General features: G+C 35.8%; 1 protein-coding gene across 1 annotated transcript in view; it reads left to right on the top strand.

Moving 5' to 3' along the window:
- LRP1B (LDL receptor related protein 1B) overlaps nt 1–22,715 on the top strand; it is a 1,834,206-nt gene that overhangs the window by 362,837 nt on the left and 1,448,654 nt on the right. The window contains exon 3 of the mRNA XM_052653145.1: nt 21,624–21,761. Within this exon, the coding sequence (XP_052509105.1) occupies nt 21,624–21,761 (138 nt within the window). The remainder of the gene's footprint in view (nt 1–21,623; nt 21,762–22,715) is intronic.

The raw sequence follows: 22,715 nt of genomic DNA on the forward strand, positions 1-22,715 counted from the left end.
GTGAAGGTGAAGTCACTCAGTTGTGTCCGACTGTTTGCAACCCCGTGGACTGTAACCTACTAGGCTTCTCCATCCATGGGATTCTCTAGGCAAGAATACTGGAGTGGATTGCCATTTCCTTCTCCATTTCCTTCTCCAGGGGATCTTCCTGACCCAGGTATCAGACCCGGGTCTCCTGCGCTGGAGGCAGACGCTTTAACTCTGAGCCACCAGGAAAGCCCATATATTAAGGAAACCTGTAGATATATCTTATTTTCAAATACAGTACTCTAATGAGACAGCATTTCCTTTCCAACTTCACATGTAAATGAAGCATCCCTAAAGTCTATGGATTACTCTTTCTATCTTAAACAATGTGCTATTTTTCCCTTAATTGTGATCAGTAACCAACTTCATCAGATAGTACCATAATGAGGACAGAGGTGAAACCAATAGGAAATGCTATAGTAAAGGATTTATATATTTTCTCAAATTTATATATTTATATATATATATGTTGTTGTTTAGTCACTAAGTCATGTCTGACTCTTTGTGACCCATGGACTGTAGTCCACCAGGCTCCTATGTCCATGGGATTCTCTAGGCAAGAATACTGGAATGGGTTGCCATTTCCTTCTCCATATATATGTGTATATGTGTGTGTATATATATATATATTTATATACATATAAATATATAAAATATATTTATAAGTATATATTTATAATACATAAATATATATTGCATATTATATAATACATAAATATTATTTAATATATTTATATACATATTAATATATAAAATATATTTATAATAAGTATATATTTATAATACATAAATATTATAAAATAGATAAAATATTATTGTCTATTTCACTAAATTATTATGTGTCTGTGTAAGTCTGAAAAAGCCTATCTTTGACAGACTTTCAGAGTCCATATAGTAAAGTTATTGAACCAACAAATGGATTGTTTAGCTGATTTAGAAAATAAGTATTAAACTTAAAAGTGAAGAAACAGAAGTGCTTTTGAAAGATTTTCATTTGCATGTCTCTGTTAAAACATCTGTAGAAAAGACCAACTTTAAAAGCCATGTTATAAATTTAGGGTCAGATAAAAACTTTGGTCGCTTACCCAATGCCTGATTTTCCATTGCTCACACTGCTGTTGAACTTTGTTTTTCCTCTTCCTTCCTGTCAAGTCCCATTGACCATTACCATGTTTATGAAGATCAGAAAGGGCATTACCATGGGTATGAAGGTCAGAAAGGGCAGCTGAAAAGAAAATGAATCAATGGTTTTCTTTGAAAATATATCTAACCAAAACAGCAACAAAAGAGATGGTGGAGATGAGACTCACTAAAATCTTGATACAGTGGCATTTGTGCATGTGTTACATGTGAGTGCTAAGTTGCTTCAGTCACGTCCAACTCTTTATCACCCTATGGACTGTAGCCCTCTAGGCTCCTCTGTCCATGGGATTATTCAGGCAAGAATAATGGAGTGGGTTGATACTTCAGAGCATCTTCCTGACCCAGGGATCAAACCTGCATCTCATTTCTGCTACCCTAGCATGTGGGTTATTTACCACTAGTGCCACCTGGGAAGCCCGTCCAAATAGTAGACCTCCCTAGTTCGTTCATTTTTTCAAACCTTCAGGTATCATTTAGTAGAATGGTTTCATTAACGTTACAAATAGTCCCTGATTTGTGATGGTTCAACTTACATTTTTTCAAACTTATGATGATGAGAAAGCAATACACATTTGAGTAGAAACTGAAAATATACTTTGAGTGTTAATTTTTCCTTGGGATAGCAATAAGAAGTATATACTTTCTTTTGATGCTGGGAGGTGGCAGCATGCTGTGATCATAGGGGTGAGCAACTTACAATTATTTTGTACCCAGAAAACCATTCTATTTTTCGCTTTCAGTACAGTTTCAGTACATTACTGAGATAGTCAACACTTTAGTATGAAATAATCTTTCTGGAAATTTATTTTGCCTATCTGTATAGCTCAGCAGGTGAAGAATCTGCCTGCATTGCAAGAGATGCTGATTCAATTCCTGGGTTGGGAAGATCCCGTGGGAAAGAGATAGGTTACCCACTCCAGTATTCTTGAGTTTCCCTAGTGATTCAGATGGTAAAGAATCCACCTGCAATGTGGGATACCTGGGTTCGATTACTGGATTGGGAAGATCCCCTGGAGGACAGCATGGAAAGCCCATGGGTAGAGGAGCTGGCAGGCTCTAGTTCACAGGGTAGCAGACTCAATCACAACTGAGCCACTAGGCACACGTGAATATAAGTATTCTGAGCAGATTTAAGGTAGGCCAGGCTAAGCTTTGATGTTTGGTAAGTTGAATGTATTAATGCATTTTTGACTTAATGATATTCAACTTTAGATGGGTTTGCTGGAATGTGACCTATTATGGGGGCTTCCCAGGTGGTGTCAGTGATAAAGAATCTAGGAGCACAGGATTGATCCCTGGCTCAAGAAGATCCCCTGGAAGAGGGAATGGCAACCCACTCCAGTATTCTTGCCCGGAGAATTCCGTGGACAAAGGAGCCTGGTAGGCTATAATTCATGGGGGTGCAAAAGGGCTGCACATGACTTAGTGACTAAGCATGTATGACCTCATTGCAAAGGTGATCTGTATTGCTAATGTTGCCATTATGGGTATTAGCTTCTGTTTCAAATTAAGTCACAGTTTTCTATATTCTCCTTTCACTGGGCATAAACTTACACCTCCAGAATGCAGTAAGAGGAGTAGTTGTTTTTATAAAATTTGAAGACAAAGCTATTGCCAGAAGATAATTTCCATAAGGAAATTATGGAGAGCCAAGGTGCTATTTAATGAAGCAAAACAGAACAGTTAGAACACCAAAAGGGTCTGCAGGATCCGCTACAGGGCTTCCCAGGGAGAATCTGGCTGAGTATTTAGTGGTGGCACATTGAACTCAAACTCAAGGCTGGCTAAGACTCTATCTTTTAAAATATGCATTTTAATCCTTAGTGTATCCATTTTTCCCTTTAGGAGTTTGTGTTGCTTCAAACCTATAGACTTGTACTGTGTCAGCTCTAGCATGAAGAAAAATTAATAAGATGGATAGAAGAGAGTATGAGTAGCAGATGTTAGGAGGTAAAACCTGTGGCTGAAAAATGGAAAGAGATAATTTTACCATATGGTATTTGAACTTGTGATATTGGCCTCCTTCCTATAGTACTCCATCCTGCCAAACTGACCAGGCCTTGAAGCTGAGTGGCAGAAGTAGCTGGACTTTACCAGAAAGAGGCAGCAATTGACAAGTGGCCCATCGATTTGTTCTAAAAAATGCTCCACAGAAGCAGAAATAAGCACACGTTGAAAGACTGATCAAATGGTTCAAAGTCAGGGTTTGGGGGTATGGTTTAGAAGGCTGATCTTTTAGAAGACTTGAGCTTTACCTTAGCAATATGTACCATTGAAAACCACTTTGTATTTAATGAACACAACCTAGAATTATAGTGAATAAGGATTCTGTCATTAAGGCCAAGCATATGGAATTGTGTTTATGGTTAGAATTTTTTGGAAAAGTGGTAAAAGCATGCCTGTCAATACAGGAGACATAAGAGATGACGATTTGATCCCTGGGTCAGGAAGATCCCCTCGAGGAGGGCATGGCAACTGACTCCAGTATTTTTGCCTGGAGAATCCTGTGGGCAGAGGAACCTGGCGGGCTCCAGTCCATAGGATTGCAAAGAATTGGACATGACTGAAGAGACAGACAAGACAAATTCCTCTAAGCACAACAGATATTTAGTTGGGTATGCATGGCACAACAGTAGTGGTTTATAAAATATTGGAATCCTTCTATTCTGATTCTAAACCACAGCTATTCCGTGCCTTCTTGGGACCCCTCAAATAACCTCATGCTCCTTCAGGCCAAAGTGGGCAGAGAAATCAGCTATCCTAGCACACCTCAGCCTACTCACCTGTCTCTCAGCCTATCCTTCCTCCCCATTGTCTTCCCATCCCTACCTCTCTCTCCGTAGTCAAACAGGCCTGGTCACCTGGCCAAGATTCCCCTCAAGTTACCTGCCTATGGCTACTTGTAGAAGCTGTAGCCTCTATTTCGTCAGTTGTTAAATATTCTGGTATCACCCCTGACTGTAAGAACTGTGTAAGTATTTATGTGGCATAGCTTCACAGCCTTATAATATTTCTTCCCTTTTCTTCAAGATCCTTCATCACAAAGAAGGAAAAACAGATAGAAATGCATAATTAGGCATCATGCCTCGTCTGTGTGTGTGTTACATGGGATTGAGATTGTTGCACAATTTAAGATAATAGTAAAGAAACAGGTTTTCGAAGATATGAGACATGAATTCAAAGAATAGCATTTCTACTCTGTGACCTTGAGGAAGGTATTTAACCTCTGCAATCTTCAGTCTCATTCTATACTAGCAATTATAATATCTAACACATGATATTCTTGTAAGAATTTAATAAGATAATGGACATTATGTGCTTACCTCTGTGTTTACGGAAGCTGGAACATAGGAAGTACTCAATAAACAGCAGTTATCCAATAATATAATGCTGCTTTCAGAGAATGCAGTAAAGGAATTTATTTTCATTTAAAGTGACTCCTATAATCATTTTTTGAGTTAGCATCATTTTAAATGACATAAAAATCAAATTTTAAAGAATATCTTTCATCAATAATATTTTACTTTTGGTCTGAAAAACACAATGTATCTACCAGTGATTCAACTTTGTTAAATTTAAGAATGTCTGTACTATCCTATGGCTTTTAAATTGGGCTGTTTAACATTCTGTCTTCCTCTCAAGTATAAATTGGCTTATATAAAAATCACCATGTCATGTGACATGGTTCTTCTAGTGAAAGACTATTAGCTCACATGCTCTAACTGGTCTCTCTCACTGTGAAACCATTTGTATGCTAATCAGGTCTCTCAAACAATTGTTTATTTTCATGCACAGCAAAGAATTTCTTTTCAAAATGTGACAGAGTAATTCAAGACACATGTTTATTCCTCTTCTCCCTTGTCTATTTTTCTCTTATCCATCCCTTCTAACTAAATATTAGGTTTCCCCCCAAATGGAATAATGAGTGAATAACTCCTATTAAATAACATTTATTCTAATAAATGTACCAGTGAAATTGGGAAAGATGTTTCTACATTTTATTACATATATCACGGTGAATCTGGGTTGTTTGACCAGGGGTCATGGGGCAAACTTTTCTCTAAATCAGGATAGTTTTCTTTTTAAGTCAGTATGTATAGTTTAATGTTGTTTTGAAGGAGCTCTGTAAAATCAAAAAGCTTGTTCTCCAGTTTTCGTGGAGCTGTTTTTGTGTTACTTGAATTATAGTGAAGAGTTAATTGGATGAAAAATGATGCTTGTTACCAAAAGGATCCTCAAAATAGTTTTTAACTGTTCTTAATCTGAACAAAAGTATAGAGACACATTTACTAATTGTCTTATATATTTACTCAACAAATGTTGGCTTCGTTATTTACTGGTTTTGGGGAGAACTTAATGTCTTTCAAAAGTTCTGAATGATTTATATATTTAGAATTTCTTGATCTTTGACTATTATCATTTGGGCAACATATCACCAAATCTTTTCTTCTATTATCTCCTGACATTAAACTGCCTTTGGTTTTTAGACCTTAACTGGGGACTTGCATCTAACCTTTTATTATCTTAGCCTATAGAGGAAGAAAGTCTTCCTTTACAGATTTCTAAGAAAAAGCAAGCAAGGAATTGCTGTTAAGAGTGACAACTGCCATGCCTCAGTGTGCATAGGGGTTGGCTCGTAAGCAATCTCTAACACATGTGTGGAGTGAAAGACTGAAAGGCTTTCAGCTGTCCTGACATGTGGATGAGCCAGTTGGCTGTTCCCACTCATTTTCCCTCTGTCATAGTAAGATCCCCTTCCTCTGGAGGATGTGTAGAACTGCCTGATTTTGGCACTTTTGTTGGTTTTGTTTTTCAGTAGGCATCTGTCTTTTAGCATGCTTTCTACCAGGGAGTCATCCTTGTTTCAAATTGAGTAAGCTTTCCACCCTGCTCTGAGATTCAGAACTGCTGTCAGGAACTGTCACCTGCTTACAATAGGTAGACCCCAGAGAACAGGAGGAAAAAGCACTGGCTTTAAAGGTGAAATACTTATCTTCTACTTATATTTCAGAAAGAAAGATATTCCCAAATGGAGCGTTTCATCTTCTGCTTTCTTGGTTATCTTATCAGCAAATCGAGTAAATCTTTTATTCTCAAAATTTTAAGGTGTGACTGGAATGTGTTTTACTTCTTGAGGACTCAGTAGAACTTCTGCAAACTGTTGATAGACAAGCATCTTCTTTGTGGTTCATTGATTATTACATACTCATTCATTCATTAAATACATATTCATTCAGTTGAGAGTCAAATACAAATCAATACAACTGCCAAGAAATATGATGTGTGTATCAATCAATGAAGAAGTATCTATTTTCTCTCAAACAAAATTACCTTTGTCATTTTAACAGAAAACCTGAAATTCCAATCTTTGGAATTAATCTATTGTTTCTGTAAAAATCTTGTTTAAATTTAACTATATTACCTCTAAGAAATAGCAGTTAGTATTTAGGCTGGCTAACAAAGAGAAAGACTCTAATAGATTAAAAAAAAAAAGCATGTAAGTGCATTTTAACAGAGGTGGAGGAAAGAAAAAGCACATTTCTAGACCTTTTGACAGAGATTGGGGGTGATCAGAAATCAAACAACATACAAAGAATAGATACATGGAGAGAAATAAAGGAGCATTTAAAACACTTAAATGACAACAGCTTTTTAATCATCCAAGCAATTTCCCCTGTTAGCATTGGGTTTAAGAAATGGCATTTCTACAATGAAAGTCACTCATAAAACAGTGATTTCATTTATTTTCTTATCTATTTGCACTTAAGTGGAAAGTCATAAAGCAAGACAGTCCATTGGCCTGATAAAGTTATTTCAAAAGCTGTAATTAATGGTACCAATGCTTTGGTTATGTCCATACATTTTCATTTACCAGTTTTGACTGTATTCTAAATGTTCACAGTTTTAGTGCAAGAGAATGTTATGACTTAACCTATACTTATTTGTTGGATTCAGAGGTTGACAGTCAAATTAATAAAATTCATTTGATATATTCTAAAGTTAGCAGTGCACATACACAGAAAAATACAGAGCTCTCTATCTTAACATAACAGTTTTTCCAGATATGATACAGAAGTTTTTAGTAAGAATCTTAACTAACCATCTGTTTATTCATGCTCATAATAGCAGACAGTGGCATCTTCGGTTGTAGCAGAATTACTTTAATATTGTACAATCTTTTGTAGGTGAGCGGGCATGTTTTTCATACATTAAATATATAAATAAAGCTGTGCACATTAGATGTAAGAAATTTTCATATACTGAGAATTCTGAAGAGGAGTAAGGACTAAAGAAAAAGGATTTTTAAACCTTAGAAGTTATCAAAGCTGCAAAATATCCTTCCCCAAGGCTTGTAAAAATAGGACAGATGTCAGAGATGGCTTGAGGTGGTGCAGCTGGACAAAATCAATCACCATTACATCTCTTCCAGTTCTTGAATCTTCACAACGTCCATTTGAAATATGTAAACACAAAAGCCATTACTGGAACCTCTTTTACAAAGAAATTACTTAACTTGAGTGAGTTACTGGTAGAGAGAGTACACATGTATCTTTACAGGTTCTTGTTCATATTCCTGTATCCTTGATTTTAATCATAAAGATTACTCTAACAAATTATATCAATTAATATTATTTTATTTAGAAGTTGAAACTCATAAATCCAATTTTAATTTTCTTTAAAAATACTATAAATATTATTTCTTGAAATACTATAAATTTCTTTCATCCTTTCTATTTAAATTAGGGTATCAGTCTGTCAGGTAAAGTAGCTCTTAAACGAAAACAAATTATCCCTGAAAATAAAAGCAGTATCTTATAAAATATAGTTCTAGGAAAGTTGTATTACAACTGTAAAGACATAATGAAATCTGATATTATGCTTAATATTAAACAGATATATGATATTAAATACATTTACATTATCTACTTGTTTCCCAAAATAACATGGAGCAAATAATATGGTTTAGTACATGCTTCGCAGTTTCCAGAAGCATCCCATATTGCTGTTAGTATTTTGATTTCTCAGCTGTGAAAATTATAATAGATGTTATAATGTGCTATTTCCATACACTTAATTGCATAAAAGTCACCTTTTCTCCTTAAAAGATGATTGTCTGTAGTATTTTCAGGAAAATGGATATAATTGTATATAAATGCATTCTTTTAAAAGTTTTTTATTTAATAGAGATAGAAAAGTTTAAGTGTTTGCAATCACATTAATAGTATTCCAGAAATCTCTGTATATTGCTTAAGGACACTAATTTTTTGAAAAAGATTCTAGGAAAGTTAAAGATATTTTAATTTGTTTATATTTTTCATGGTTTTATTAATATATAATTGACATCCAGCACTATATAAATTTAAGGCATACAGCAAAATGATTTGATTTACATACATCATGAAGTGAATATCACAGTATATAAAGTTCTATATTCTAAATTGTATTTTATATTATAGTTGATTTACAGTGTTGTGTTAGTTTCTGATAGACAGCAAAGTGATTCATTTTTACATATACATCCATTTACATGTATCCATTCTTTTTCAGATTCTTTTCCCTTATATGTTACTATTTATACTGATTAGAATTCTCTGTACTATACAGTAGGTCCTTATATATATATATACAGAAGACCCTTTATGTATAGTAGTGTAAATTTGTTAGTCTCAAACTCCTGATTTATCCCTCCCTGCCATGTTTCCCCTTTGGTAACCATAAGTTTGTTTTCAGTCAGTGAGTCTGTTTCAGTTTTGTAAATTAAGTTCATTTGTATAATTTTTTTTTAGATTCCAAAGAGTCAGACACGACTGAGTGACTGAACTGACTGATGTACAGTGATAATGTGACATTTGTCTTTCTCTGTCTGATTTACTTCACTTAATCTGTAGGTCCAACCATGTTACTTCAAATGGCATAATTTCATTCTTTTTATGGCTAATATTCCTTTGTATATGTACCATATCTGAGGGTTCTCTTTTCTCCACTTCTTTGCCAAGATTTATTGTTAGCTTTTTTTTTTTTAAAGCTCTCACATACCTCATACCTGTCCTTCTCACAGGTATGAGGTAACATTGTACTGTGGTTTTGATTTGAATTTTTCTGAATAGTGAAGTTGAGCATCTTTTCATGTGCCTTTTGACCATCAGTATGTTTTCCTTGAAAAACTGTCTATTCAAAACTTTTGTCCATTTTTTAACCAGATGGTTTGTTTTTCTGATGTTGAGTTGCATGAGCTCATTTTATATTTTGGATATTAATTCCTTATTGGAGACATATTTTGCAAATATTTCCTCCCATTTTGTAGGTGGTCTGTTTTGTTGTTAGTTTCCTTCACTATACAAAAGGTTTTAGGTTGATGTAGTACATTTGTTTATTTTTTTCCCTCTTGCTTGAGGGGACATGTTCAAAAAAAATATTGCTAAAGGCTGATGTGAGAAAGCATACAGCCTATGTTTTCTTTTAGAAGTTTTATGGTTTCAGGCCTTACATTTAGGTCTTTGATCCCTTTTGAATTTATTTGCATGCAAGGTGTGAGAAAGTAGACTAGGCTGATTCTTCTGTATGTAACTGCCAGTTTTTCCTAACACTGTCATAGAAGCTGTCTTTATCCCATGTATATTTTTGCCTCTTTTGTCATATATTGATTGTCCATATAGTTGTGGGTTCATTTCTGGGCTCTCTATTCTATTCCATTGGTGATTTTTTTTTAATTTTTATTTTTACTTTATTTTACTTTACAATACTGTATTGGTTTTGCCATACATTGACATGAATCCACCATGGGTGTACATGCATTCCCAAACAGGAACCCCCTTCCCACCTCCCTCCCATCATAGGTTTGTAGTGTAGTATGAAAGCTTCCATATTTAAGGCAGTTGTCACAAAATCTTAGAAGTGATGGGGTCTTAATTTTTAGAAATAAAATATCTTCACAGGATTCAATATTCAAGGGTCAAATATTGTAAGGGTGCCTATCAATAGAAATGATTCTTATGTTCCTCTGTGTTTTGTGTTTTAATCAATACTAGACTTTAATAGAACTTGAGTTTCAAATAATTCTTCAAATTATGATCATGTGATCCTTATGAAAATCATGGGATATAGGCACTAATATTACTCATGGTTTTCAAGTGCAAAAATAGAATTTCAGTGAGGTTAACTACTTCAGTTCACGTCAGTTCAGTCTCTTGGTGTTGTCCGACGCTTTGTGACCCCATGAACTGCAGCATGCCAGGTCTCCCTGTCTGTCCATCAACAACTCCTGGAGTGTACTCAAACTCACGTCCATTGAGTCAGTGATGTTATCCAACCATCTCATGCTCTACTGTACCCTTCTCCTCCCGCCTTCAATCTTTTCCAGCCTGAAGTTCTTTTCAGATGAGTCCGCTCTTCACATTAGGTGGCCAAAGTATTGGAGTTTCAGCTTCAGCATCAGTTGAACACTACCAATGAATGCTCAGCACTGATCTCTTTTAGGATGGACTGGTTGGATCTCCTTGCAGTCCAAGGGACTCTGCAGTACCACAGTTCAAAAACATGAATTCTTTGGCACTCAGCTTTCTTTATAGTCCAAATCTCACATCCATACATGACCACTGGAAAAACCATAGACTTGATTAGATGGACCTATGTTGAAAAAGTAATGTCTCTGCTTTTTAATATGCTGTCTAGGTTGGTCATAATTTTCTTTCCAAGGTGTAAGCATCTTTTAATTTCACGGCTGCAGTCACCACCTTCAGTGATTTTGGAGCTGAAGAAAATAAAGTCTGCCACTGTTTCAACTGTTTCCCCATCTGTTTCCCATGAAGTGATAGGACTGGATGCCATGATCTTAGTTTTCTGAATGTTGAGCTTTAAGCCAACTTTGTCACTCTCCTCTTTCACTTTCATCAAGAGGCGAGAGCCTCTTCATCACTTTTTGCCATAAGGGTGGTGTCATCTTCATATCTGAAGTTATTGATATATCTCCCAGCAATCTTGATTCCAGCTTGTGCTTCTTCCAGCCCAGCATTTCTTATGATGTACTCTGCATAGAAGTTAAATAAGCAGGGTAACAATATACAGCCTTGATGTACTCCTTTTCCTATTTGGAACCAGTCTGTTGTTCCACGTCCAGTTCTAACTGTTGCTTCCTGACCTGCATACACATTTCTCAGGAGGCAGACAGGTGGTTTGGTACTCCCATCTCTCTTAGAATTTTCCACAGTTTATTGTGATCCACACAGTAAAAGGCTTTGGCATAGTCAATAAAGCAGAAATAGAGGTTTTTCTGGAACTCTCTTGCTTTTTCCATGATCCAGCGGATGTTGGCAATTTGATCTCTGGTTCCTCTGCCTTTTCTATAACCAGCTTGAACATTTAGAAGTTCACGGCTCACATATTGCTGAAGTCTGGCTTGGAGAATTTTGAGCATTACTTTACTAGTGTGTGAGATGAGTGCAATTGTGCAGTAGTTTGAACATTCTTTGGCATTGCCTTCCTTTGGGATCAGAATGAAAACTGACCTTTTCCAGTCCTGTGGCCATTGCTGAGTTTTCCAGATTTGCTGGCATGTTAAGTGTAGCACTTTCACAGCATCATCTTTCAGGATTTGAAATAGCTCAACTGGAATTCTATCACCTCCACTAGCTTCATTCATAGTGATGTTTCCTAAGACCCACTTGACTTCACATTCCAGGATGTCTGGCTCTAGGTGAGTGATCATACCATCATGATTATCTTGGTTGTGAAGATCTTTTTTGTACAGTTCTTCTGTGTATTCTTGCCAGCTCTTCTTAATATCTTCTGCTTGTTAGGTCCATACCATTTCTGTCCTTTATTGAGCCCATCTTTGCATGAAATGTCCCCTTGGTATCTCTAATTTTCTTGAAGAGATCTCTAGTCTTTCCCATTCTGTTGTTTTCCTCTGTTTCTTTGCATCGATCACTGAGGAAGGCTTTCTTATCTCTCCTTGCTATTCTTTGCAACTCTGCATTCAAGTAGCTATATCTTTTCTGTGCTTTTTGCTTCTCTTCTTTTCACAGATATTTGTAAGGCCTCCTGAGAGAGACATTTTGCTTTTTTGCATTTCATTTTCTTGGGGATGGTCTTGATCCCTGTCTCCTGTACAATATCAGGAACCTCAGTCCATAGTTCATCAGGCACTTTGTCCATCAGAGCTAGTCCCTTAAATCTATTTCTCACTTCCACTGTATAATTGTAAGGGATTTGATTTAGGTCGTACCTGAATGGACTTCCCTGGTGGCTCAGACGGTAAAGCGTCTGTCTACAATGTGAGAGACCTGGGTTCGATCCCTGGGTTGGGAAGATTCCCTGAAGAAGGAAATGGAAACCCACTCCAGTACTTCTTGCCTTGAAAATCCCATGGATGGAGGAGCTTGGTGCAGGCTACTATCCGTGGGGTCGCAAAGAGTCGGACACGACTGAGTGACTTCACTTTCTTTCTTTGAATCATCTAGTGATTTTCCCTACTTTCTTCAATCTAAGTCTGAATTTGGCAATAAGGCAACTAATACATGGCAGATAAAAATTCTAATTCAAGGTTTTTGTCTCTAAACCACCTAATCTTTCCACTATTTCCTATTTTTATTCACAGAAGAAACTTGATAGAGAGGCCAGATCTTGAAGGATTTTACTGGGTGGGTGAAAAAGAGATGGTTTTCACATGATTATATTATATACCAAAAAATTTATAGGTGGGAAAAATTTGGTGTGTTTTAGGGAGTTGAATGATAAAAAGGAATCAACGGGGTATGTTGTTATTCATTCATCCAGTTGCATCTGACTCTTTGTGACCCCATGGACTACAGCATGCCCACCCTTCCTGTTTCTCACCATCTCCTGGAGTTTGCCCAAGTTCTTGTTCATTGCACCAGTGATGCCATCCAGCCGTCTCATCCTCTGACACCTCCTTCTCCTTCTGCCCTCAATCTTTCCCAGCATCAGGGACTTTTCCAATGAGTTGACTGTATAGAGTATAAGTAGTGAAAATAATTGTATATAATGTAATGGTGATTAATTGTAAATAATTTAGTTTCAACCAGAACATGAAATCAGGCCAAGGAGTTTAGATTTCATGTGGCCAGTAATTATAAATATCAAGAGCTTGAGAGAAGTCTTTGGGTGAAATTTGTTTTGTTTTGTGAAATCAATTCTGAGAATGCACTGATGATTTAAAAAAGGTAACTTCTAGCGTATTAAAGAAAGTTCAGTTGCTAGAAACTTCGTTTACCAACTAAATATTGAACCTTGTTTATTCTGTATCAGGCAGTATACTAAATGTTAAGGGAACTAAATATTCCTTTACTGGAGAGAAAGAGAAGTTTATAAAAGAGCATCTATGAAATGCATCTAAGTATGTTCATAGAATGGTATAAATAACAGTAGTGTGACAAGAGTTTTCAGTGCATGAACAATAATGGAGGAAAGTATGGCTAAGAGAGCAGAAATCTGCTCAGCTTTTGAAGGATGCTGTATGCCTCTGGCTTTACTGTTAGTGGGACCATCAGGAGGACCTGGGAGAAGCTCAGCAGGCTTGGAAGCAGAGGCTGGAGTGAGAGGGAATGCAGCAGGTGCAGTTTAACAGTTGAAATACATATATATCACCTCAAGGAACACTCAGGCAGAAAAAGCAAATTTATTCTTGAGGGTAGGTTTAAAATAAACTGAATGAGATTCCAGACAAAAGTTAGAACTATTGAAAGATAGACATAGGAAATACAATTAAACAAAACAGCAAGTATTGATAGGACAAAACCCCCTAAGTGTAAGGTAACATAGTGTAAGGTGTGTGTGTGTTAGCCACTCAGTTGTGTCCGACTCTTTGTGAGCCCATGGACGGTAGCCCACCAGGCTCCTCTGTCCATGGAATTCTCCAGGTAGAGACACTGGAATGGGTTGCCATTCTCTGCTCCAGGAGATCGTTCCAACAAAGGGGTTGAACCCAGGTCTTCTGCATTCAGGCAGATTCTACTGTCAGAGCCACCAGAAAAGCCTGGGAATATTAAACTTTAGAGGAAGAATTGATACAGATGTAGTGGCAAGAGCAGATATAAAACCATATCTGTCATTATAAAAGAAAAACCTCCACTCCTTCATAAAATGCACCATCTCAGTTATTAGTCAGAAAGGACATTTGATGAGATTTATGTCTTCCATTATCACTTTTTTTTCTGAACAGAGTAGATGTTTATGTTTAAAAATAATTTGAACATTCAAGAACATGCAGATGAATCATGCTATCTTGCTTTATACTAGAAAGTTTATTTGTAAAATGAGGTTCAGTTAAAAAAAATGAAAGCTATTTCAGCTAGTTGGGTAAAGCTTATAAAAATTTAAGATATGGATACTATTCTTCTGTGTTGTATATTTTAAATCCTACTTATAATAGGGTTTTTCTGTCTTATATTTAATTACTGTATTTTAAATTCTGCCATATTGCTCTCGTTACCTAAAATTAGATTTGAAGGACTGGGAATGTTTTCTAAATGTGAATTACTGACAAGTGAAGTGATTCTCTCACCAGGACTCCCATCCTTGTTAAAATTTTAAGAGTCTGTACTATTTTGGAATTTCTCATGTGCTGCCCTGTTATCATAGCACCTCTCTCTTATCCCCCGACAATCCTCATAATTAGCAATTAAAGAGATAATTCTGGGTATATTTGATAGCTGCTGACCCTCTTTGCTATGTCCAGATTATAATTGCTGGTTGTGAAAAGTTCTGAGTGCCCGAAAGTCCTCATGAAATGAATTATTTAATGTAACATTGACATATTCTGGGAAGTCCATACAGCTTCCATGCTGCTTCTTGTCACACAGGTATATAGGGAGAAGTAGTGATCAGGGTGAGTTTTCTAATTTTAGGTTGGACTAAAGGAGCCTCAGGGGATACACACAGCATTACTTCTTAAATGTTCATTGGGAATCAAGATAGATTATTCCCCAAAGCACCTGCACTGTATACCCATATTGCCTGGTTTCAGCTGAGAATTTGAGGCAAGCACTGCTATTTTTCAAACTGCCCCATCTCAACCACATTTTCAAGAAAGACAGCAACAACATTCTTGTTGTAGAAGTTTTCCAACTGAAGTATACCAGAGCTGGTCAAAGAGGTTTAAGATATTGATTCCTTCAATTTTGAGGGTAATCTTCAACGTCTGGGGCAACCTCTATAATTATTCTATGAATAGTTTCTGCTCTTTACTTCAGTGTAATTTGCAATTTTTCTATGTCTTAATATGTTTTGGTATGAAAATTTGGGGAGAATTGATGAAAGTCCAGTCCATCTTGCAGTTGTCTTACCAGTTACTGAGCATCAATGGGAACCAAGACAAAAGCATTTCAAAGATGAGGAAAGCAATTATAATCCATCAATGAAAAATCAATTAACTCTTTCATTTTTCTAAAAATTTCTCTTTTGTCTTTACATGTTATTGGTAGGAAGAATTTAATAGTTCTATGTATTCCTTTTGAGAAATCCAGGCATTTTTTCTTATTTTCTCAAAATTTGTAAATAGCTGAGCCTTTCTTCTTGATATCAGATATGCATTTCACTCTTTCTGTCATGTTCATTAGTTATCTGACAATCTTAAAATTGAAAACTCACATGTATTTCAGTCAACAAATGTGTTGCTTTTAGAAAAATCTTGCTTTTTTAGAACTACCTAGTAATTTTTGGTCTCTAACTCAAGATTTTTAGTCTCCTGGTTTATAAAGTATTCTTCGGTAGGGTTATTTTTGAAATTTTTACAGAAATCTAAATATAACTGTCCCAAACACTACTTTGACATTTATTTATTTATTTATTTTTGAGTTTATTTATTTTTTATTTTTTTTTAATTTTAAAATCTTTAATTCTTACATGTGTTCCCAAACATGAACCCCCCTCCCACCTCCCTCCCCATAACATCTCTGTGGGTCATCCCCATGCACCAGCCCCAAGCATGCTGTATCCTGCGTCAGACATAGACTAGCGATTCAATTCTTACATGATAGTATACATGATAGAATGCCATTCTCCCATATCATCCCACCCTCTCCCTCTCCCTCTGAGTCCAAAAGTCCGTTATAGACAGCTGCGTCTTTTTTCCTGTCTTGCCTACAGGGTCGTCATTGCCATCTTTCTAAATTCCATATATATGTGTTAGTATACTGTATTGGTGTTTTTCTTTCTGGCTTACTTCACTCTGTATAATCGGCTCCAGTTTCGTCCATCTCATCAGAACTGATTCAAATGATTTCTTTTTAACGGCTGAGTAATACTCCATTGTGTATATGTACCACCGCTTTCTTATCCATTCATCTGCTGATGGACATCTAGGTTGCTTCCATGTCCTGGCTATTATAAACAGTGCTGCGATGAACTTTGGGGTACATGTGTCTCTTTCCATTCTGATTTCCTCGGTGTGTATGCCCAGTAGTGGGATTGCTGGGTCATAAGGGAGTTCTATTTGCAATTTTTTAAGGAATCTCCACACTGTTCTCCATAGTGGCTGTACTAGTTTGCATTCCCACCAACAGTGTAGGAGGGTTCCCTTTTCTCCACACCCTCTCCAGCATTTATTGCGTGCAGATTTTTGGATCGCAGCCATTCTGACTGGTGTGAAGTGGTACCTCATTGTGGTTTTGATTTGCATTTCTCTGATAATGAGTGATGTTGAGCATCTTTTCATGTGTTTGTTAGCCATCCGTATGTCTTCTTTGGAGAAATGTCTATTTAGTTCTTTGGCCTGTTTTTTGATTGGGTCCTTTATTTTTCTGGAATTGAGCTGCATAAGTTGCTTGTATATTTTTGAGATTAGTTGTTTGTCAGTTGCTTCATTTGCTATTATTTTCTCCCATTCAGAAGGCTGTCTTTTCACCTTGCTGATATTTTCCTTTGTTGTGCAGAAGCTTTTAATTTTAATTAGATCCCATTTGTTTATTTTTGCTTTTATTTCCAGAATTCTGGGAGGTGGATCATAGAGGATCCTGCTGTGATTTATGTCGGAGAGTGTTTTGCCTATGTTCTCCTCTAGGAGTTTTATAGTTTCTGGTCTTACATTTAGATCTTTAATCCATTTTGAGTTTATTTTTGTGTGTGGTGTTAGAAAGTGATCTAGTTTCATTCTTTTACAAGTGGTTGACCAGTTTTCCCAGCACCACTTGTTAAAGAGATTGTCTTTACTCCATTGTATATTCTTGCCTCCTTTGTCAAAGATAAGGTGTCCATATGTGTGTGGATTAATCTCTGGGCTTTCTATTTTGTTCCATTGATCTATATGTCTGTCTTTGTGCCAGTACCATACTGTTTTGATGACTGTGGCTTTGTAGTAGAGCCTGAAGTCAGGCAAGTTGATTCCTCCACTTCCATTCTTCTTTCTCAAGATTGCTTTGGCAATTCGAGGTTTTTTGTATTTCCATACAAATCTTGAAATTATTTGTTCTAGTTCTGTGAAAAATATGGCTGGTAGCTTGATAGGGATTGCATTGAATTTGTAAATTGCTTTGGGTAGTATACTCATTTTCACTATATTGATTCTTCCAATCCATGAACATGGTATATTTCTCCATCTATTAGTGTCCTCTTTGATTTCTTTCATCAGTGTTTTATAGTTTTCTATATATAGGTCTTTAGTTTCTTTGGGTAGATATATTCCTAAGTATTTTATTCTTTTCGTTGCAATGGTGAATGGAATTGTTTCCTTAATTTCTTTTTCTACTTTCTCATTATTGGTGTATAGGAATGCAAGGGATTTCTGTGTGTTGATTTTATATCCTGCAACTTTACTATATTCATTGATTAGCTCTAGTACCAAAAATTTCGAGAAGAGCTAACACCTATCCTACTCAAACTCTTCCAGAAAACTGCAGAGGAAGGTAAGCTTCCAAACTCATTCTATGAGGCCACCATCACCCTAATACCAAAACCTGACAAAGATGTCACAAAAAAAGAAAACTACAGGCCAATATCACTGATGAACATAGATGCAAAAATCCTCAACAAAATTCTAGCAATCAGAATCCAACAACACATTAAAAAGATCATACACCATGACCAAGTGGGCTTTATCCCAGGGATGCAAGGATTCTTCAATATCCGCAAATCAATCAATGTAATTCACCACATTAACAAATTGAAAAATAAAAACCATATGATTATCTCAATAGATGCAGAGAAGGCCTTTGACAAAATTCAACATCCATTTATGATAAAAACTCTCCAGAAAGCAGGAATAGAAGGAACATACCTCAACATAATAAAAGCTATATATGACAAACCCACAGCAAACATTATCCTCAATGGTGAAAAATTGAAAGCATTTCCCCTAAAGTCAGGAACAAGACAAGGGTGTCCACTTTCACCGCTACTATTCAACATAGTTCTGGAAGTTTTGGCCACAGCAATCAGAGCAGAAAAAGAAATAAAAGGAATCCAAATTGGAAAAGAAGAAGTAAAACTCTCACTGTTTGCAGATGACATGATCCTCTACATAGAAAACCCTAAAGACTACTTTGACATTTATGCAAGAATGCTTTTTTTCAAATTTTAAGAATCAGCTTATTAATTTAAAAAAAAGGAAGCTGTCTTGTGACTACTGGTCATAGCTTTTCAAAATTTTATTAGTTTATAAATTATAAAAATGATTTATATTTAAAATTTTTATTTTAAAAATGCATTTATGTTATCTTCAAATATAAGATTCAGTAGGTAGAAACCCTCAGTGAAAAGAGTTTCCCTTGCTTTAGTTCCTATAATTTGGATTTAAATATGTGTATATATATATATATATATATTTTAATTTGTGTGTATACATATATACATATATATGGAGAAGTATATTTTTAAAATATTGATACTCAAGTTACAGAGATATGTTTCAGTAAAATGAGTTGTACATTTGTATTTGACAGAACTAATACCTTTGTATAGTGGTAACTGTATAATATACATGAAGAATACAGGGAATCTATTAGTAGTAATGTTTCAGCTAGTGAAACTACATCAGAAAAATTTGTTTACATCTGCTAAAAACAAATGGTTGAAAGCTGTTTTAGCATCAAACAAAAATCACATATACCTAGAATTCATATTTTATAAGGCATTTCAGAAAACCTATATTACTTTTGGCAACTCCAGCTTTCTTTTTTCCAGCTTTCTATTGTTTTTGCTGACATAATATGTGTACTTTCTTTTTTTCTTAGTTTTCTAGTGCTAGTATATAACTATCTTCTGCAATTCTTATAATTTTTATACATCCTAGAGATATTAGATTGGCCTTTTCATTATTGTCATTATTCTGCCTCACTAAATAAAGCCTCTTGATGAAAGTGAAAGAGGAGAGTGAAAAATTTGGCTTAAAGCTCAACATTCAGAAAACTAAGATCATGGCATCTGGTCCCATCACTTAATGGGAAATGGATGGGAAAATAGTGAAAATAGTGTCAGACTTTATTTTTTTGGGCTCCAAAATCACTGCAGATGGTGACTGCAGCCATGAAATTAAAAAACACTTACTCCTTGGAAGAAAAGTTATGACCAACCTAGATAGCATATTGAAAAGCAGAAACATTACTTTGCCAACAAAGGTCCATCTAGTCAAGGTTATGGTTTTCCCTGTGGTCATATATGGATGTGAGAGTTGGACTTTAAAGAAAGCTGAGCGCCGAAGGATTGATGCTTTTGAACTGTGGGGTTGGAGAAGATTCTTGAGAGTCCCTTGGATTGCAAGGAGGTCCAACCAGTCCATCCTAAAGAGGATCAGTCCTGGTTGTTCATTGGAAGGACTGATGCTAAAGCTGAAGCTCCAGTACTTTGGCCACCTCATGAGAAGAGCTGACTCATTGGAAAAGACCCTGATGCTGGGAGGGATGGGGGCAGGAGGAGAAGGGGATGACAGAGGATGAGATGGTTGGATGGCATCACCAACTCGATGGACATGAGTTTGAGTGAACTCAGGGAGTTGGTGATGGACAGGGAGGCCTGGCGTGCTGCAATTCATGGGGTTGAAAAGAGTCAGACATGACTGAGTGACTGAACTGAACTGAAATAAAGTAAAACATATTTTTGAGCTTTTTTTTTTTTCTTTAAGGCCTTGAAACAGAAAAGAAAGTTATAAGATTTGTGTTTACCAAAAGGCAACTCACCTTCTTAGAACATTATTAACTACATCAGTATCTATCACTTATTTAGTACTTGCCAGGAAAAATACTAAAAACTTTTCATATGCTTCTTGTAACAACCTGGCAAAATAGTTACTCAACTAATAGAACCAGAAACTGGACTCAAGAATCTGGCTCTAGATTCTCCTCTACAAGAATCTTGACTACATTGCATTTATTTACATGATTAACACATATGGAATTCCTCCTCTGAGCCTATATCCCATAGTGCTTAGTGCTTTGCCATGACTGACTATTCATCCTTGCAACCCAACCATGTAGACTCAGCTGGTAGTTCCATTTACAGATGAGAAAACTAATGTTAAATTGATTAAATAATGTCCCATAGATATTGACAAAATGTTATAAATCAGAAGTGTGTCTTGACTGAAAAATCTGGGTTATTGCTATAATCAGTGTCAGATTAATACATAACTACATTCCTATGGTGTGACTGCACTTTGGGTTCAAGAGAGCTTGGTAAAATTAAAAATCATTATGGGAAATTTGGAGGATGCCTATAAAACAAGTATATATAGGAATTTTAGCAACCTGAAATTGGATATAACAATATACAGTGTGAATCTTTGATAAAGACTTGTAATTGATGAGCTTGAAGAAAAATCTTGGTGTTCTGAGTTAAGTATACCTTTAAAAATGCAAGGGATGACTATATAAAGTGCAGTTACCACCAGTAGGTAAACTAAATGAATGCACCCTTTTCATCTGCTCTTTAGAAAATTCTGTTGCATGATAGTTACTCAGTTTTAAGACTTTTTTAAAAACAAAAGACTCTACATAGAAGTATAAAGCTAGCTGCTCTCCATACTTATAAAGATTAAAAGTATAAAATAACTCTAAGGTGGACACAGTTCATTTAAATTTCACTGAAACCTTTTTGTTCATGTTACCTGATATAATTCTATAAAGAGCCCTTCCAAGAAGTTGCTGTTATATAAATTTCACATTTGAGATATCTTACATGGTTTAAGTATCTTTCCCACTTATCTAAGGATAAGAGATAGAACAGAGTCAAATCAACCCTTATATTTTCAATTCATGCCTATTTATGGGTTGAATGCATTATTTGAGAAAAATACACCTTTTATTTCCAATGCAGCTTTTAAAATTTAATTTTTTTAATACATAAGCTAATTTTGATGTCTCTGGAAATCAGAACTGCTCTCTGATAGGATTTTTCATTGTTTTCTTTTATAAATTTATGCTAACAATTTATTGTGCTTAATAGTTTTGGAGCTGAAAAACTTGAGCTAACCCAAATCATGGTGTTCCTTCCTACAATTTTTCCAGGTCCTGAGGAGGTAGAAATCAAGTGCCCCTGGAATCACATTGCTTGCCTTGGTGCCAACAAATGTATTCATTTATCCCAACTGTGCAATGGCATCCTGGACTGTTTAGATGGATATGATGAAGGAGTACACTGCCGTGGTGAGTCCATTTGCAGAAAAATGCAACTGAAATACTGAATTTTTCATAGTTTTATTGAAAGTTCAAAGAGAACCTATAACTTGTCTTGTCTTTCAACCCCAGGTTTATCAGTTATTGAGAAAGCATGAGTTTTATTGCCAGAGACATTCAATATGCATTTCAAAGCTGTGACTATTGTGCTTTTTTGAAAAATGCTATTAAAAGTAAAAACACACACACACACACACACACACACACACACACAAATTTAGACTTTGAAGTTGGGCTCGTAAACAATCATGTATTTACCAGCAAGGAGTGCTTTTGAGCAAAGGACAAATGAGAAGTCTTTGTCACAGTAGATTGATACCATACATAAAAACATGTTCCCTCTGAACTGTTACTTATACTAAGATTATTTGAAGTAAAACCTCTGCAACCAAATATTTTAATAGAATGAATGTATCATGAGAAATGTCCCCTTAATATTATTTCCATGAAGTTATACTATTAACTTTCTATAATTTTCCTTCTTTTTACAAATCTACATTCTTCAGTGGTCAAGGATTTACCTGTATGTTCAGGATGGGTGTAACTAGATCTTAAAACTTATAAAAAGTTAATTGGTTTGAGAAGCAGGGATAAAATGTTAGACAAAGAAACAGGGAAAAGTTGAGAATTAAGGTAAGGATCCTGATGTGGAAACAGGCAAGCTATCAGTCAAATGAATCTGTTTTCAACTTGAAACAGAGAAAGACCCCACTGAATCAGAAGTCTCTAACTCATATTCTAGCATGTTGAATGTAACAATATGTTTACCGAAATTGTCAGAGCAACCTGTCCTTCACGTTGGAGTCAGTAAAACTATAAAGAGTACAAAGAACTGTAGAAACCTGGAGATGCATATCTGATATCTGGACAGACTCACTAAATTAATGCCATTTTGGAAAGGTCCTCCATCACCAAAAGTTCCCG

This window comes from Budorcas taxicolor, chromosome 2 (genome assembly GCF_023091745.1).
Source record: "Budorcas taxicolor isolate Tak-1 chromosome 2, Takin1.1, whole genome shotgun sequence".
In the NCBI taxonomy this organism is placed as follows: domain Eukaryota; kingdom Metazoa; phylum Chordata; class Mammalia; order Artiodactyla; family Bovidae; genus Budorcas; species Budorcas taxicolor.